Here is a 17894-nt window from a genome sequence, read left to right as displayed (position 1 = left end):
AGCCTGGGCGACAGAGCAAGACTCCGTCTCAAAAAAAAAAAAAAAAAAAAAAAAAACTTGGCATCCAGAGGAGGTGTAAGAATGAACAGTGCATACAGAGAAATAACTGAGGGTGTTTGAGAACAACGACCAGTGTCTGTGGATCAGAGACTCTGGGGAAGGCTTTTCCGCTGTAGTAAATACTTCTCCATCCTACAGACAGGCCACTGAGACTTGGGGATATTAATCATCTTATTTGAGTGCTAAAATTGCTAATGAATGGCCTTGCTGTCATTCTGACTCAGCCTATGTGCAGAAAACAGCAGAGCCCTGCCTCCAGGGAATGGTCAAAGGACCAGAGTGTTTGCCTTTTTCCCAGGAGCAACACCAGTTGGTGAGCAAGTTCAGATTAGGAACTTAAGCATCAACTGTGTGCCAGGAACTGGGGTTGCCAGGATGCAACAGTGAATCAAGCAAACGAGAATTTTGCTCTCACAGAGAGCAATCCTCCACTCTAATTGGAGGATATATTGGTCAGGAGTCTCCAGAGAATTAGAACCAGCAGGAAATATGTAGGAATAGAAACAAAGATACAGGGCCGGGCGCGGTGGCTCACGCCTGTAATCCTAGCACTTTGGGAGGCCGAGGCGGGTGGATCACGAGGTCAGGAGATCGAGACCATCCTGGCTAACACAGTGAAATCCCGTCTCTACTAAAAATACAAAAAAATAGCCGGGCGTGGTGGCAGGCGCCTGTAGTCCCAGCTACTCAGGAGGCTGAGGCAGGAGAATAGCGTGAACCCAGGAGGCGGAGCTTGCAGTGAGCCAAGATCTTGCCACTGCACTCCAGTCTGGGTGACAGAGTGAGACTTCGTCTCAAAAAAAGAAAAAGAAATAAAGATACAGAGCGTAGATCCTGAACATAAGGAGGTCAAAATTGCTTTTTGAAAGTGCAAGGAAAGGAATGGCTTTATCCAACTTGGGTGCCAGACACCCCCTTCTCCTTGCTCCCCCTCCCTCCCTGGGCTCTTGCATGAGCCATTCCCCCTTCTTCCACCTCCCCTTCCCCTCTATGTAAACCATGACCCATGTACCCCTTAGGTTTCAGCTTCGTCACTTTGTTAGGGAGCCCTTCCCTGAACACCCCAACTAGGATAAATCTCCCAGTTATAAGCACCTCCTCGCCAAGCTCCCTTTTATTCTAATGTAGTACTTAACACTGTTGTCACTAAGTACTTTACTTCTGTATTATTTTATTAATGTCTGCCTCTCCTGCTGTGCTTCCTGAGGGAAGGAGCCAAATCACCATTGTGCTGATTCTGTCTGTTGAGCACAGTTCTTAGTATATACTACTTGTTGCATGAATGCACAGATAAAGGAGTGAATGGATGAGTGAATGAAATATACTCCTTCCAAGTAGTATGTATTAGTCTGTTCTCACACTGCTATAAAGAAATACCTAAGACTGGGTAATTTATAAAGAAAATAGAGTTAGGCCAGACCCGGTGGCTCATGCCTGTAATCCCAGCACTTTGAGAGGCTGAGATGGGCAGATCACTTGAGGTCAGGAGTTCAGGACCAGCCCGGCCAACATGGCAAAACCCCGTCTCTACTAAAAATACAAAAACTAGCCAGGCTTGGTGGTGGGCACCTGTAATCCCAGCTACTTGGGAGGCTGAGGTACAAGAATCACTTGAACCCGGGAGGTAGAGGTTGAAGTGAGCTGAGATTGCACCACTGCACTCCAGCCTGGGCGGCAGAGCAAAACTCCATCTCAAAAAAAAAAAAAAAAAAAGAAACAAAAAAAACAAGAGGTTTAATTGGCTAACAGTTCCACAGGCTATAGGAAGCATGATGCTGGCATCTTCTGGGCTTCTGGGGAGGCCTCAAGAAACTTACAATCATGGCAGAAGGCAAAGAGGGAGCCAGCACTTCACAAGGCTGGAGCAGAAGGAAGCAGGGTGGGGAGTGCCACACACTTTTAAATGACCAGATCTCATGAGAAATCACTATCACAAGAACAGCACCAAGAGGGAAATCTGCTCCCATGATCTAATCACCTCCCACCAGGCCCCACCTCCAAACTGGAGATTACAATTCGACATGATATTTGGGCAGGGACACAGACCCAAACCATATCATAGTAAATCTGCAGGGCATCTTCAACAATAATCTGGAAACATAATAACACATCCTTGTTGCTACAGTCCTTTTTTCTAATCCCCAATCTGATCATATCCTCTATGCAGCCAATCTTATCTTTGGCATTGGCGTTCTTCTAATTTCAGTTTAAAAGGTAGCAATTCCCTGAACTGTTCTCTAATTTGGAGGTACTTTTTAAGCATTTGAGCCCAGCACCCTCTAACACAAAGCAAATGAGGTTTTTGGAACTATTAGAACAAAAGGAGGTGCAAGTGAGAGAACAGAATAGAAATATTCAAGAACATTGCTCCATTGCAGAGGGGTGAGAGGCAGGGAGTACAGAAAGAGAGTCAGTCATGTATGGAATGTCCTGAGGAAGTCCTCAGACTTAAAACAGATAGTTCTTTCTCTTCTTGCCCCAGGCAGAAAATTCTGACTACTTCTGCCTGTGGTCTGGAGTCTTGGGAGTTAGAAGAAAAGCTTCTGACTCAAGGAGTTCCTGACATCTCTGTGTGGACTCTTTCAAGCGAAGTTCAGAGAAAGTTCAGTTAGGAAGCCCTCCTGTAGCCACCAAATGCCCCTTCTGCCACGAAGATAAAAGCTAGTAATGACTGGCACATGGGAATGACCATGTAGTTGAGTTAATCAACTGTGCAGATATGACGGCTACCTACGTGAAACCCCAGAGCCTTTTACTCTGGCTTTTGATTTGACAACCAGAAGCCACAACTTAAAATGGCATTGGTGTTACTGAATGCTTTCAGGAGCTCTTTTGCCCGTTTGTGTTAGATCCCAAATATTAATGGAAATCAGCCTTTACTTGCAGTTTTCTACTGACTGTGGGAAAAGAAATTCTGCATATTTTTTTAAAGTAGCATCAATCAAGTCATCCTACAAGGTGTGTACAAGTTTCCCCACTTGCATTATTTTCATTAGAGCTTCTTCCTATTGAGAAAAAGAAAAATCTCTCAGTTTCTGCATTTTCTACATTTTCTGAAACTTGGAAAACTCCATTGCAAATTATATAGGACAGTCTTGGGATCCAGACAGATTTTGACTATATCACCACAGGGTATAACAGGAAACACTTTGGCCCACAAGTTAGGGATGGAGGTTTGAGTCTTGGCTCTGCCACTGAGTAATTTTGTGACCTTGGACGAGTCCCTGGGCCATGGTGGACTAGGTAGTCTCTGCAGTTACCGCCGCTCTAAGATGTATGGTTCTCATTGCAGGCATCTTTTCCACAAGTCCTGTGTTGACCCCTGGCTTCTAGACCATCGTACCTGTCCCATGTGCAAGATGAACATTCTTAAAGCCCTAGGGATCCCGGTAAGCACAGCACAGCCTACAGCATTATAATGTCTGTCTTTCTGCGTTGCCCTCACAGCAGGGAGAAAACATTATACTTGGATGTTCTATGTCCCCTCAGTCACACATAGCAGTCACATCATCTTACAAGGCTCCAAGAGAACTCCTATGTCTGAAAGCATTTCTCCCCTCACTTTTTCTCTGAGGACATCCCAACCTTTCACCATGTCCATTGTATTTGTCTGTGAGTCAAGGTATCACTTGTGCAGCTCATCGGCTTCTCTTCTGGGCTGCAGCGTGGGAGGGCAGGTGGGACGGCAGCAGATACACCCCGGGCCAGTTGCACATTGAGCACCTCTTGCATCATCATCACCCTTGTTTGGCCATCAGGAAGATCCGTAAGCCACACTTTGCCCCACGATCACCTGGCTTTCAGAGGGAGTGAGCACCTCCCAGCAATCGGAGGGGAGGACAGAGGCTGAAAGTCAGGCTCAAAGCCTCAGCTAAACTCAGATCTCTGTGGAGACTTTGAGTGAACAGGAAACCAGAGCCAGAGCTACTTAATGCTAGCACTTAGTTCTTAATTTAAGGGGTTCCCCCAGTTGACTCCCCCAGAGACTAAACGTTTTCTAAAGTTTAGTCTCTCCCCTGTACAAAGAGAATCAGCCAGCTGGCTTGATGCTCCAGGGAGACTTTCCCAGAACTGTATCATCAGGTGAAGCCTGCAAACTGGTGGGTGGTGAGACACCAGCTGCTATGTGTTCTCCCCTCTCAGCAATGAGGGCAGGAAGCAAGGCAGGCCACCAAATCCAAGGACTACACTGAGAGATGTAAGAAACCATACGGTGCTGTGTAGAAGTCAGACAAACGAAATGCAGATACCAGCTCCCCCTCAGCCCCTCCACTTTGCTGCCACCTGCCTATTGTCACTCCTCACTGCTAATGGCAGAGAATAAAGAGAATGTTAATAGTCCCAAGATGTCACTGAAGAAGGATCAGATCCCATATCAAAGGTTTACTTTAATGCCAAAGGATGCATTATCTTAGGAATATCAGAGTGGCTCTGCTGGAGAGGGCACACCTGAAGCATTACGAGGACAAGCATTGGCTGAACTTTCTACCCTGTGCCAGCTGCCTCCATGCCTGCTGTATGATTTGCATGGTTGATACTCTGAACACACATCAACTTGTGTGACTATACCTTTGAGCTAGATTTTAAAGATAATGCATTAAATTTTCAGACCAGTTATAAATGCATAATGCATTCATGATGAAAATCAATTACAGGGAACATGAAACATCAGTAAAAACCCAACAGCTCTACCAGATACTGGTGACTTAGAAAGCTGAGCTCAGTTTTTGTACTGTTCACATTTCTGTCTATAACTGAGTCTTTCAGGGCAGGGGGAAATGTGTGTATGTGTGTCTATGGTCTCCAAAATCTTTAGAATCCTGACAGTTCTCACAGTGAGACAGAGACAGTTGCATCCTTTGATGTGTTCCTATTGTTCAGGGTATTTTTAGAGATATTAAGGGCCAATCCCACTGCTCTCTGGTCAGGACAATGAAACTTAACAAGCATCCTTCGTTCAATTTTGTACAAAAGAGTATTTGACTCCAGATTTTTTCAATGGAGGTATAACTTCTGCAGAAGCTACTTGTAAATAAGTTGCAAATATTGCTGTTAATTATTTTTAGAAGAATTATTGGGTGGTCTTTTCTCTTATTTCCAAGATGAATAACATTTTAACTTTTAGCATTTGGGCATTCTGGCCATGGTTTGATGCCTAACAAGTCGGATAGGATTTTACTTAGCACAATGAACTGTCAGAAAAATAAACATCAGTAGCATCTTTTGGATTTGGTAAAGATTTTTTTAAATTATACTTTAAGTTTTAGGATACATGTGCAAAACGTGCAGGTTTGTTACATATGTATACATGTGCTATGTTGGTGTGCTGCACCCACTAACTCGTCATTTAGCATTAGGTATATCTCCTAATGCTACCCCTCCCCCCTCCCCCCACCCCACAACAGGCCCCAGTGTGTGATGTTCCCCTTCCTGTGTCCATGTGTTCTCATTGTTCAATTCCCACCTATGAGTGAGAACATGCTGTGTTTGGCTTTTTGTCCTTGCAACAGTTTGCTGAGAATGATGGTTTCCAGCTTCATCCATGTCCCTACAAAGGACATGAGCTCATCATTTTTTATGGCTGCATAGTATTCCATGGTGTATATGTGCCATATTTTCTTAATCCAGTCTATCATTGTTGGACATTTGGGTTGTTTCAAAATCTTTGCTATTGTGAATAGTGATGCAATAAACATACGTGTGCATGTGTCTTTATAGCAGCATGGTTTATAATCCTTAGGGTATATACCCAGTAATGGGATGGCTGGGTCAAATGGTATTTCTAGTTCTAGGTCCCTGAGGAATCGCCACACCGACTTCCACAATGGTTGAACTAGTTTACAGTCCCACCAACAGTGTAAAAGTGTTCCTATTTCTCCACATCCTCTCCAGCACCTGTGGTTTCCTGACTGTTTAATGATCACCAATCTAACCGGTGTGAGATGGTATCTCATTGTGGTTTTGATTTGCATTTCTCTGATGGCCAGTGATGGTGAGCATTTTTTCATGTGTCTGTTGGCTGCATAAATGTCTTCTTTTGAGAAGTCTCTGTTCATGTCCTTTGCCCACTTTTTGATGGGGTTGTTTGTTTTTTTCTTGTAAATTTGTTTGAGTTCATTGTAGATTCTAGATATTAGCCCTTTGTCAGATGAGTAGGTTGCGAAAATTTTCTCCCATTCTGTAGGTTGCCTGTTCACTCTGATGGTGGTTTGTTTTGCTGTGCAGAAGCTCTTTAGTTTAATTAGATCCCATTTGTCAATTTTGGCTTTTGTTGCCATTGCTTTTGGTGTTTTAGACATGAAGTCCTTGCCCATGCCTATGTCCTGAATGGTATTGCCTAGGTTTTCTTCTAGGGTTTTTATGGTTTTAGGTCTAACGTTTAAGTCTTTAATCCATCTTGAATTGATTTTTGTATAAGGTGTAAGAAAGGGATCCAGTTTCAGCTTTCTACATATGGCTAGCCAGTTTTCCCAGCACCATTTATTAAATAGGGAATCCTTTCCCCATTTCTGGTTTTTGTCAGGTTTGTCAAAGATCAGATAGTTGTAGATATGCGGCATTATTTCTGAGGGCTCTGTTCTGTTCCATTGATCTATATCTCTGTTTTGGTACCAGTACCATGCTGTTTTGATTACTGTAGCCTTGTAACCAAGTTTGAAGTCAGGTAGCATGATGCCTCCAGCTTTGTTCTTTTGCCTTAGGATTGACTTGGCAATGCGGGCTCATTTTGGTTCCGTATGAACTTTAAAGTAGTTTTTTCCAATTCTGTGAAGAAAGTCATTGGTAGCTTGATGGGGATGGCATTGAATCTATAAATTACCTTGGGCAGTATGGCCATTTTCACGATATTGATTCTTCCTACCCATGAGCATGGAATGTTCTTCCATTTGTTTGTATCCTCTTTTATTTCATTGAGCAGTGGTTTGTAGTTCTCCTTGAAGAGGTCCTTCACGTCCCTTATAAGTTGGATTCCTAGGTATTTTATTCTCTTTGAAGCAATTGTGAATGGGAGTTCACTCATGATTTGGCTCTCTGTTTGTCTGTTATTGGTGTATAAGAATGCTTGTGATTTTTGCACATTGATTTTATATCCTGAGACTTCGCTGAAGTTGCTTATCAGCTTAAGAAGATTTTGGGCTGGGATGATGGGGTTTTCTAGATATACAATCATGTCACCTGCAAACAGGGACAATTTGACTTCCTCTTTTCCTAATTGAATACCCTTTATTTCCTTCTCCTGCCTGAATGCCCTGGCCAGAACTTCCAACACTATGTTGAATAGGAGTGGTGAGAGAGGGCATCCCTGTCTTGTGCCAGTTTTCAAAGGGAATGGTTCCAGTTTTTGCCCATTCAGTATGATATTGGCTGTGGGTTTGTCATAGATAGCTCTTATTATTTTGAGATACGTCCCATCAATACCTAATTTATTGAGAGTTTTTAGCATGAAGGGTTGTTGAATTTTGTCAAAGGCCTTTTCTGCATCTATTGAGATAATCATGTGGTTTTTGTCTTTGGTTCTGTTTATATGCTGTATTACATTTATTCATTTGCATATGTTGAACCAGCCTTGCATCCCAGGGATGAAGCCCACTTGATCATGGTGGATAAGCTTTTTGATGTGCTGCTGGATTCGGTTTGCCAGTATTTTATTGAGGTTTTTTGGATCAATGTTCATCAAGGATATTGGTCTAAAATTCTCTTTTTTGGTTGTGTCTCTGCCAGGCTTTTGTATCAGGATGATGCTGGCCTCATAAAATCAGTTAGGGAGGGTTCCCTCTTTTTGTATTGATTGGAATAGTTTCAAAAGAAATGGTACCAGCTCCTCCTTGTACCTCCGGTAGAATTCGGCTGTGAATCCATCTGGTCCTGGACTTTTTTTGGTTGGTGGGCTATTAATTATTGCCTCAATTTCAGATGCTGTTATTGGTCTATTCAGAGATTCAACTTCTTCCTGCTTTAGTCTTGGGAGAGTGTATGTGTCAAGGAATTTATCCATTTCTTCTAGATTTTCTAGTTTATTTGCCTAGAGGTGTTTATAGTATTCTCTGATGGTAGTTTGTATTTCTGTGGGATCAGTGGTGATATCCTCTTTGTCATTTTTTATTGCATCTATTTGATTCTTCTCTCTTTTTTTCTTTATTCATCTTGCTAGTGGTCTATCAATTTTGTTGATGGTTTCAAGAAACCAGCTCCTGGATTCATTAATTTTTTGAAGGGTTTTTTGTGTCTCTATTTCCTTCAGTTCTGCTCGGATTTTAGTTATTTCTTGCTTTCTGCTAGCTTTTGAATGTGTTTGCTCTTGCTTTTCTAGTTCTTTTAATTGTGATGTTAGGGTGTCAATTTTGGATCTTGCCTGCTTTCTCCTGTGGGCATTTAGTGCTATAAATTTCCCTCTACACACTGCTTTGAATGTGTCCCAGAGATTCTGGTATGTTATGTCTTTGTTCTCGTTGGTTTCAAAGAACATCTTTATTTCTGCCTTCATTTCGTTATGTACCCAGTAGTCATTCAGGAGCAGGTTGTTCAGTTTCCATGTAGTTGAGCAGTTTTGAGTGAGTTTCTTAATCCTGAGTTCTAGTTTGATTGCACTGTGGTCTGAGAGACAGTTTGTTATAATTTCTGTTCTTTTACATTTGCTGAGGACTGCTTTACTTCCAACTATGTGGTCAATTTTGGAATAGGTATGGTGTGGTGCTGAAAAAAAATGTATATTCTGTTGATTTGGGGTGGAGAGTTCTGTAGATGTCTATTAGGTCCGCTTGGTGCATAGCTGAGTTCAATTCCTGGGTATCCTTGTTAACTTTCTGTCTCTTTGATCTGTCTAATGTTGACAGTGGGGTGTTAAAGTCTCCCATTATGATTGTGTGGGAGTCTAAGTCTCTTTGTAGGTCACTAAGGACTTGCTTTATGAATCTGGGTGCTCCTGTATTGGGTTCATATATATTTAGGATAGTTAGTTCTTCTTGTTGAATTGATCCCTTTACCATTATGTAATGGCCTTCTTTGTGTCTTTTGATCTTTGTTGGTTTAAAGTCTGTTTTATCAGAGACTAGGATTGCAACCCCTGCCTTTTTTTGTTTTCCATTTGCTTGGTAGATCTTCCTCCATCCCTTTATTTTGAGCCTATGTGTGTCTCTGCACATGAAATGGGTTTCCTGAATACAGCACACTGATGGGTCTTGACTCATCCAATTTGCCAGTCTGTGCCTTTCAACTGGAGCATTTAGCCCATTTACATTTAAGGTTAGTATTGTTATGTGTGAATTTGATCCTGTTGTTATGATGTTCGCTGGTTATTTTGCTCATTAGTTGATGCAGTTTCTTCCTAGCCTTGATGGTCTTTACAATTTGGCGTGTTTTTGCAGTGGCTAGTACCAGTTGTTCCTTTCCATGTTTAGTGCTTCCTTCAGGAGCTCCTTTAGGGCAGGCCTGGTGGTGACAAAATCTCTCAGCATTTGCTTGTCTGTAAAGGGTTTTATTTCTCCTTCACTTATGAAGCTTAGTTTGGCTGGATATGAAATTCTGGGTTGAAAATTCTTTTCTTTAAGAATGTTGAATATTGGCTCCCACTCTCTTCTGGCTTGTAGAGTTTCTGCCAAGAGATCAGCTGTTAGTCTGATGGGCTTCCCTTTGTGGGTAACCTGACCTTTCTCTCTGGCTGCCCTTAACCCTTTTTCCTTCATTTCAACTTTGGTGAATCTGACAATTACGTGTCTTGGAGTTGCTCTTCTCAAGGAGTATCTTTGTGGCGTTCTCTGTATTTCCTGAATTTGAATGTTGGCCTGCCTTGCTAGACTGGGGAAGTTCTCCTGGATAATATCCTGCAGAGTGTTTTCCAACTTGGTTCCATTCTCCCCATCACTTTCAGGTACACCAATTAGACGTAGATTTGGTCTTTTCACATAGTCCCATATTTCTTGGAGGCTTTGTTCATTTCTTTTTATTTTTTCTCTAAACTTCTCTTCACGCTTCATTTCATTCATTTCGTCTTCCATCGCTGATACCCTTTCTTCCAGTTGATCACATCAGTTACTGAGGCTTGTGCATTCGTCACGTAGTTCTTGTGCCTTGGTTTTCATCTCCATCAGGTCCTGTAAGGACTTCTCTGCATTGGTTATTCTAGTTATCCATTCATCTAAATTTTTTTCAAAGTTTTTAACTTTTTTTTTTTTTTTTTATACTTTAAGTTTTAGGGTACATGTGCACACTGTGCAGGTTAGTTACATATGTATACATGTGCCATGCTGGTGCGCTGCACCCACTAACTCGTCATCTAGCATTAGGTATATCTCCCAATGCTGTCCCTCCCCCCTCCCCACCACAGTCCCCAGAGTGTGATATTCCCCTTCCTCTGTCCATGTGATCTCATTGTTCAATTCCCACCTATGAGTGTGAACATGCGGTGTTTGGTTTTTTGTTCTTGCGATAGTTTACTGAGAATGATGGTTTCCAGTTTCATCCATGTCCCTACAAAGGACATGAACTCGTCATTTTTTATGGCTGCATAGTATTCCATGGTGTATATGTGCCACATTTTCTTAATCCAGTCTATCATTGTTGGACATTTGGGTTGGTTCCAAGTCTTTGCTATTGTGAATAATGCCGCAATAAACATACGTGTGCATGTGTCTTTATAGCAGCATGATTTATAGTCATTTGGGTATATACCCAGTAATGGGATGGCTGGGTCAAATGGTGTTTCTAGTTCTAGATCCCTGAGGAATCGCCACACTGACTTCCACAATGGTTGAACTAGTTTACAGTCCCACCAACAGTGTAAAAGTGTTCCTATTTCTCCACATCCTCTCCAGCACCTGTTGTTTCCTGACTTTTTAATGATTGCCATTCTAACTGGTGTGAGATGATATCTCATAGTGGTTTTGATTTGCATTTCTCTGATGGCCAGTGATGATGAGCATTTTTCATGTGTTTTTTGGCTGCATAAATGTCTTCTTTTGAGAAGTCTCTGTTCATGTCCTTCGCCCACTTTTTGATGGGGTTGTTTGTTTTTTTCTTGTAAATTTCTTTGAGTTCATTGTAGACTCTGGATATTAGCCCTTTGTCAGATGAGTAGGTTACGAAAATTTTCTCCCATGTTGTAGGTTGCCTGTTCACTCTGATGGTAGTTTCTTTTGCTGTGCAGAAGCTCCTAAGTTTAATTAGATCCCATTTGTCAATTTTGGCTTTTGTTGCCATTGCTTTTGGTGTTTTGGACATGAAGTCCTTGCCCATGCCTATGTCCTGAATGGTAATGCCTAGGTTTTCTTCTAGGGTTTTTATGGTTTTAGGTCTAACGTTTAAATCTTTAATCCATCTTGAATTGATTTTTGTATAAGGTGTAAGGAAGGGATCCAGTTTCAGCTTTCTACATATGGCTAGCCAGATTTCCCAGCACCATTTATTAAATAGGGAATCCTTTCCCCATTGCTTGTTTTTCTCAGGTTTGTCAAAGATCAGATAGTTGTAGGTAAGTGGCATTATTTCTGAGGGCTCTGTTCTGTTCCATTGATCTATATCTCTGTTTTGGTACCAGTACCATGCTGTTTTGGTTACTGTAGCCTTGTAGTATAGTTTGAAGTCAGGTAGTGTGATGCCTCCAGCTTTGTTCTTTTGGCTTAGGATTGACTTGGCGATGCGGGCTCTTTTTTGGTTCCATATGAACTTTAAAGTAGTTTTTTCCAATTCTGTGAAGAAAGTCATTGGTAGCTTGATGGGGATGGCATTGAATCTGTAAATTACCTTGGGCAGTATGGCCATTTTCACGATATTGATTCTTCCTACCCATGAGCATGGAATGTTCTTCCATTTGTTTGTATCCTCTTTTATTTCCTTGAGCAGTGGTTTGTAGTTCTCCTTGAAGAGGTCCTTCACATCCCTTGTAAGTTGGATTCCTAGGTATTTTATTCTCTTTGAAGCAATTGTGAATGGGAGTTCACTCATGATTTGGCTCTCTGTTTGTCTGTTGTTGGTGTATAGGAATGCTTGTGATTTTTGTACATTGATTTTGTATCCTGAGACTTTGCTAAAGTTGCTTATCAGCTTAAGGAGATTTTGGGCTGAGACAATGGGGTTTTCTAGATAAACAATCATGTCGTCTGCAAACAGGGACAATTTGACTTCCTCTTTTCCTAATTGAATACCCTTTATTTCCTTCTCCTGCCTGATTGCCCTGGCCAGAACTTCCAACACTATGTTGAATAGGAGCGGTGAGAGAGGGCATCCCTGTCTTGTGCCAGTTTTCAAAGGGAATGGTTCCAGTTTTTGCCCATTCAGTATGATATTGGCTGTGGGTTTGTCATAGATAGCTCTTATTATTTTGAAATACGTCCCATCAATACCTAATTTATTGAGAGTTTTTAGCATGAAGGGTTGTTAAATTTTGTCAAAGGCTTTTTCTGCATCTATTGAGATAATCATGTGGTTTTTGTCTTTGGCTCTGTTTATATGCTGGATTACATTTATTGATTTGCGTATATTGAACCAGCCTTGCATCCCAGGGATGAAGCCCACTTGATCATGGTGGATAAGCTTTTTGATGTGCTGCTGGATTCGGTTTGCCAGTATTTTATTGAGGATTTTTGCATCAATGTTCATCAAGGATATTGGTCTAAAATTCTCTTTTTTGGTTGTGTCTCTGCCCGGCTTTGGTATCAGAATGATGCTGGCCTCATAAAATGAGTTACGGAGGATTCCCTCTTTTTCTATTGATAGGAATAATTTCAGAAGGAATGGCACCAGTTCCTCCTTGTACCTCTGGTAGAATTCGGCTGTGAATCCATCTGGTCCTGGACTCTTTTTGGTTGGTAAACTATTGATTATTGCCACAATTTCAGCTCCTGTTATTGGTCTATTCAGAGATTCAACTTCTTCCTGGTTTAGTCTTGGGAGAGTGTATGTGTCGAGGAATGTATCCATTTCTTCTAGATTTTCTAGTTTATTTGCATAGAGGTGTTTGTAGTATTCTCTGATGGTAGTTTGTATTTCTGTGGGATCGGTGGTGATATCCCCTTTATCATTTTTTATTGTGTCTATTTGATTCTTCTCTCTTTTTTTCTTTATTAGTCTTGCTAGTGGTCTATCAGTTTGGTTGATCCTTTCAAAAAACCAGCTCCTGGATTCATTAATTTTTTGAAGGGTTTTTTGTGTCTCTATTTCCTTCAGTTCTGCTCGGATTTTAGTTATTTCTTGCCATCTGCTAGCTTTTGAATGTGTTTGCTCTTGCTTTTCTAGTTCTTTTCATTGTGATGTTAGGGTGTCAATTTTGGATCTTTCCCGCTTTCTCTTGTGGGCATTTAGTGCTATAAATTTCCCTCTACACACTGCTTTGAATGCGTCCCAGAGATTCTGGTATGTTGTGTCTTTGTTCTCATTGGTTTCAAAGAACATCTTTATTTCTGCCTTCATTTCGTTATGTACCCAGTAGTCATTCAGGAGCAGGTTGTTCAGTTTCCATGTAGTTGAGCGGCTTTGAGTGAGATTCTTAATCCTGAGTTCTAGTTTGATTGCACTGTGGTCTGAGAGATAGTTTGTTATAATTTCTGTTCTTTTACATTTGCTGAGGAGAGCTTTACTTCCAACTATGTGGTCAATTTTGGAATAGGTGTGGTGTGGTGCTGAAAAAAATGTATATTCTGTTGATTTGGGGTGGAGAGTTCTGTAGATGTCTATTAGGTCCGCTTGGTGCAGAGCTGAGTTCAATTCCTGGGTATCCTTGTTGACTTTCTGTCTCGTTGATCTGTCTAATGTTGACAGTGGGGTGTTAAAGTCTCCCATTATTATTGTGTGGGAGTCTAAGTGTCTTTGTAGGTCACTCAGGACTTGCTTTATGAATCTGGGTGCTCCTGTATTGGGTGCATATATATTTAGGATAGTTAGCTCCTCTTGTTGAATTGATCCCTTTACCATTATGTAATGGCCTTCTTTGTGTCTTTTGATCTTTGTTGGTTTAAAGTCTGTTTTATCAGAGACTAGGATTGCAACCCCTGCCTTTTTTTGTTTTCCATTTGCTTGGTAGATCTTCCTCCATCCTTTTATTTTGAGCCTATGTGTGTCTCTGCATGTGAGATGGGTTTCCTGAATACAGCACACTGATGGGTCTTGACTCTTTATCCAACTTGCCAGTCTGTGTCTTTTAATTGGAGAATTTAGTCTATTTACATTTAAAATTAATATTGTTATGTGTGGATTTGATCCTGTCATTATGATGTTAGCTGGTGATTTTGCTCGTTAGTTGATGCAGTTTCTTCCTAGTCTCGATGGTCTTTACATTTTGGCATGATTTTGCAGCAGCTGGTACCGGTTGTTCCTTTCCAAGTTTAGCGCTTCCTTCAGGAGCTCTTTTGGGGCAGGCCTGGTGGTGACAAAATCTCTCAGCATTTGCTTGTCTGTAAAGTATTTTATTTCTCCTTCACTTATGAAGCTTAGTTTGGCTGGATATGAAATTCTGGGTTGAAAATTCTTTTCTTTAAGAATGTTGAATATTGGCCCCCACTCTCTTCTGGCTTGTAGGGTTTCTGCCGAGAGATCTGCTGTTAGTCTGATGGGCTTCCCTTTGAGGGTAACCCGACCTTTCTCTCTGGCTGCCCTTAACAATTTTTCCTTCATTTCAACTTTGATGAATCTGACAATTATGTGTCTTGGAGTTGCTCTTCTCGAGGAGTATCTTTGTGGCGTTCTCTGTATTTCCTGAATCTGAACGTTGGCCTGCCTTGCTAGATTGGGGAAGTTCTCCTGGATAATATCCTGCAGGGTGTTTTCCAACTTGGTTCCATTCTCCGCATCACTTTCAGGTACACCAATCAGACGTAGATTTGGTCTTTTCACATAGTCCCATATTTCTTGGAGGCTTTGCTCATTTCTTTTTATTCTTTTTTCTCTAAACTTCCCTTCTCGCTTCATTTCATTCATTTCATCTTCCATTGCTGATACCCTTTCTTCCAGTTGATCGCATCGGCTCCTGAGGCTTCTGCATTCTTCACGTAGTTCTCGAGCCTTGGTTTTCAGCTCCATCAGCTCCTTTAAGCACTTCTCTGTATTGGTTATTCTAGTTATACATTCGTCTAAATTTTTTTCAAAGTTTTCAACTTCTTTGCCTTTGGTTTGAATATCCTCCCGTAGCTCAGAGTAATTTGATCGTCTGAAGCCTTCTTCTCTCAGCTCGTCAAAATCATTCTCCATCCAGCTTTGTTCCGTTGCTGGTGAGGAACTGCGTTCCTTTGGAGGAGGAGAGGTGCTCTGCGTTTTAGAGTTTCCAGTTTTTCTGTTCTGTTTTTTCCCCATCTTTGTGGTTTTATCTACTTTTGGTCTTTGATGATGGTGATGTACAGATGGGTTTTCGGTGTGGATGTCCTTTCTGTTTGTTAGTTTTCCTTCTAACAGACAGGACCCTCAGCTGCAGGTCTGTTGGAATACCCTGCTGTGTGAGGTGTCAGTGTGCCCCTGCTGGGGGGTGCCTCCCAGTTAGGCTGCTCGGGGGTCAGGGGTCAGGGACCCACTTGAGGAGGCAGTCTGCCCGTTCTCAGATCTCCAGCTGCGTGCTGGGAGAACCACTGCTCTCTTCAAAGCTGTCAGACAGGGACATTTAAGTCTGCAGAGGTTACTGCTGTCTTTTTGTTTGTCTGTGCCCTGCCCCCAGAGGTGGAGCCTACAGAGGCAGGCAGGCCTCCTTGAGCTGTGGTGGGCTCCACCCAGTTGGAGCTTCCTGGCTGCTTTGTTTACCTAAGCAAGCCTGGGCAATGGCGGGCGCCCCTCCCCCAGCCTCGCTGCCGCCTTGCAGTTTGATCTCAGACTGCTGTGCTAGCAATCAGCGAGATTCCGTGGGCGTAGGACCCTCCCAGCCAGGTGTGGGATATAGTCTCGTGGTGCGCCGTTTTTTAAGCCGGTCTGAAAAGCGCAATATTCGGGTGGGAGTGACCCGATTTTCCAGGTGCGTCCGTCACCCCTTTCTTTGACTCAGAAAGGGAACTCCCTGACCCCTTGTGCTTCCCAGGTGAGGCAATGCCTCGCCCTGCTTCGGCTCACGCACGGTGCGCGCACCCACTGGCTTGCGCCCACTGTCTGGCACTCCCTAGTGAGATGAACCCGGTACCTCAGATGGAAATGCAGAAATCACCCATCTTCTGCGTCGCTCACGCTGGGAGCTGTAGACCGGAGCTGTTCCTATTCAGCCATCTTGGCTCCTCCCCAAAGTTTTTAACTTCTTTGCCATTGGTTCGAACTTTCTTCTTTAGCTCATAGTAGTTTGATCTTCTGAAGCCTTCCTCTCTCAACTCGTCAAAGTCATTCTCTGTCCAGCTTTGTTCCATTGCTGGTGAGGAGCTGCATTCTTTTGGAGGAGGAGAGGTGCTCTGATTTTTAGAGTTTCCGGTTTTTCTGCTCCATTTTTTCCCCATCTTTTTGGTTTTATCTACCTTGGTCTTTGGTGATGGTGACGTACAGATGGGTTTTTGTGTGGATGTCCCTTCTGTTTGTTAGTTTTCCTTCTAACAGTCAGGACCCTCAGCTGCAGGTCTGTTGGAGTTTAATGGAGGTCCACTCCAGACCCTGTTTGCCTGGGTATCAGCAGCAGTGGCTGCAGAACAGCAGATATTGGTGAACCGCAAATGCTGCTGCCTGATGGTTCCTCTGGAAGTTTTGTCTCAGAGGAGTACCCGGCCGTGTGAGGTGTCAGTCCGCCCCTACTGGGGGGTGCCTCCCATTTAGGCTACTCGGGGGTCAGGGACCCACTTGAGGAGGCAGTCTGCCCGTTCTCAGATCTCAAGCTGCATGCTGGGAGAACCACTACTCTCTTCAAAGCTGTCAGACAGGGACATTTAAGTGGATTTGCTAAAGATTTTTAAAGGCCAGCTGAACAAGAACATGATACACATCTAAGCTTGCCCCACAAAACAGAACATCCTCCATGAAGAATAAGTCACTTTCGTTCTACTTTTCACAAAGCATGAAGGCATATGGATACCTTCTGTGCCTCCCAAGCCTTTTCTGTTTTTCTCCTAGGGAATGACAAAGTCAGGATCTGGGAGGAATTTTGGATTTTGTTCCCCTTCATCCTTCTACCGTTGGGTAGCACTATGTCTTAATTATATCAGCAAGATGACTTCTCCATTCTTAAAACTTTCCATCTCACTGGGCAAGCTCACAGCCTTCTCAATTAGAAAATACTTGCTATATCGAACTGAAACCCTTTTTATGCAGCTTAAACAAATTGTCTTATAATTTTCCTATGTTCCATGTATTCCATTTCTTCTTATTCAAAGAAAATTGAAAAGAGCTTGTCACTCTCTGATAACTGATGTCTGTTCATGCTTCATCTCTGCATTCCTTACTTATGCTAAGGGCTCAATAAATGTCTATGGAATTACAGCCCTTCAGAGCCTTGAAGGCTGGCAGTTACACAATCGTATTTATGAATTTCATCCTGATTCTCCTTTGAATAGTATCAACTCGCAAACAACTTGGCTGTAATCCTGATCTACTAGATTATTCAAATACATGTGGCATATTATTTTTTGTTTTTGTTTTTGTTGTTTTAACAAAGTGTCCTTGTATCTACCCATGGTATAAGACAAATACATCGAAAGTCAGAAACTGAGGATGTTGTTATTTTGTAAGTGATTTCTCTACAATGAACTAAAGAATGAGAGCACAGTTCACTGATTATGAAATTCCCATAACAATAGGTATCATTTTCCATTATATTTTGCCAAGGGAAATATAATACTGAATGCAAATAGTGGGGAGTCCTTTATTATCAGAAGCATTTTGATCTACATTACAGTGCTTCACCCTCCATTCTATCCAGTCAGGTGTAGGTCTGTCTTGATAGAATGACAGAA

At 42.2% G+C, this 17894-nt stretch overlaps 1 protein-coding gene across 1 annotated transcript in view; it reads left to right on the top strand.

The window, feature by feature from the left end:
* Nucleotides 1-17894, top strand: part of RNF150 (ring finger protein 150) — a 270090-nt gene that overhangs the window by 203404 nt on the left and 48792 nt on the right. Inside the window, exon 5 of the mRNA XM_003310523.7 lies at nucleotides 3353-3449. Within this exon, the coding sequence (XP_003310571.4) occupies nucleotides 3353-3449 (97 nt within the window). The remainder of the gene's footprint in view (nucleotides 1-3352; nucleotides 3450-17894) is intronic.

The sequence above is a fragment of the Pan troglodytes genome, chromosome 3 (assembly GCF_028858775.2).
Source record: "Pan troglodytes isolate AG18354 chromosome 3, NHGRI_mPanTro3-v2.0_pri, whole genome shotgun sequence".
Lineage (NCBI taxonomy): Eukaryota > Metazoa > Chordata > Mammalia > Primates > Hominidae > Pan > Pan troglodytes.
This window is presented reverse-complemented; position numbering and strand designations above follow the sequence as displayed.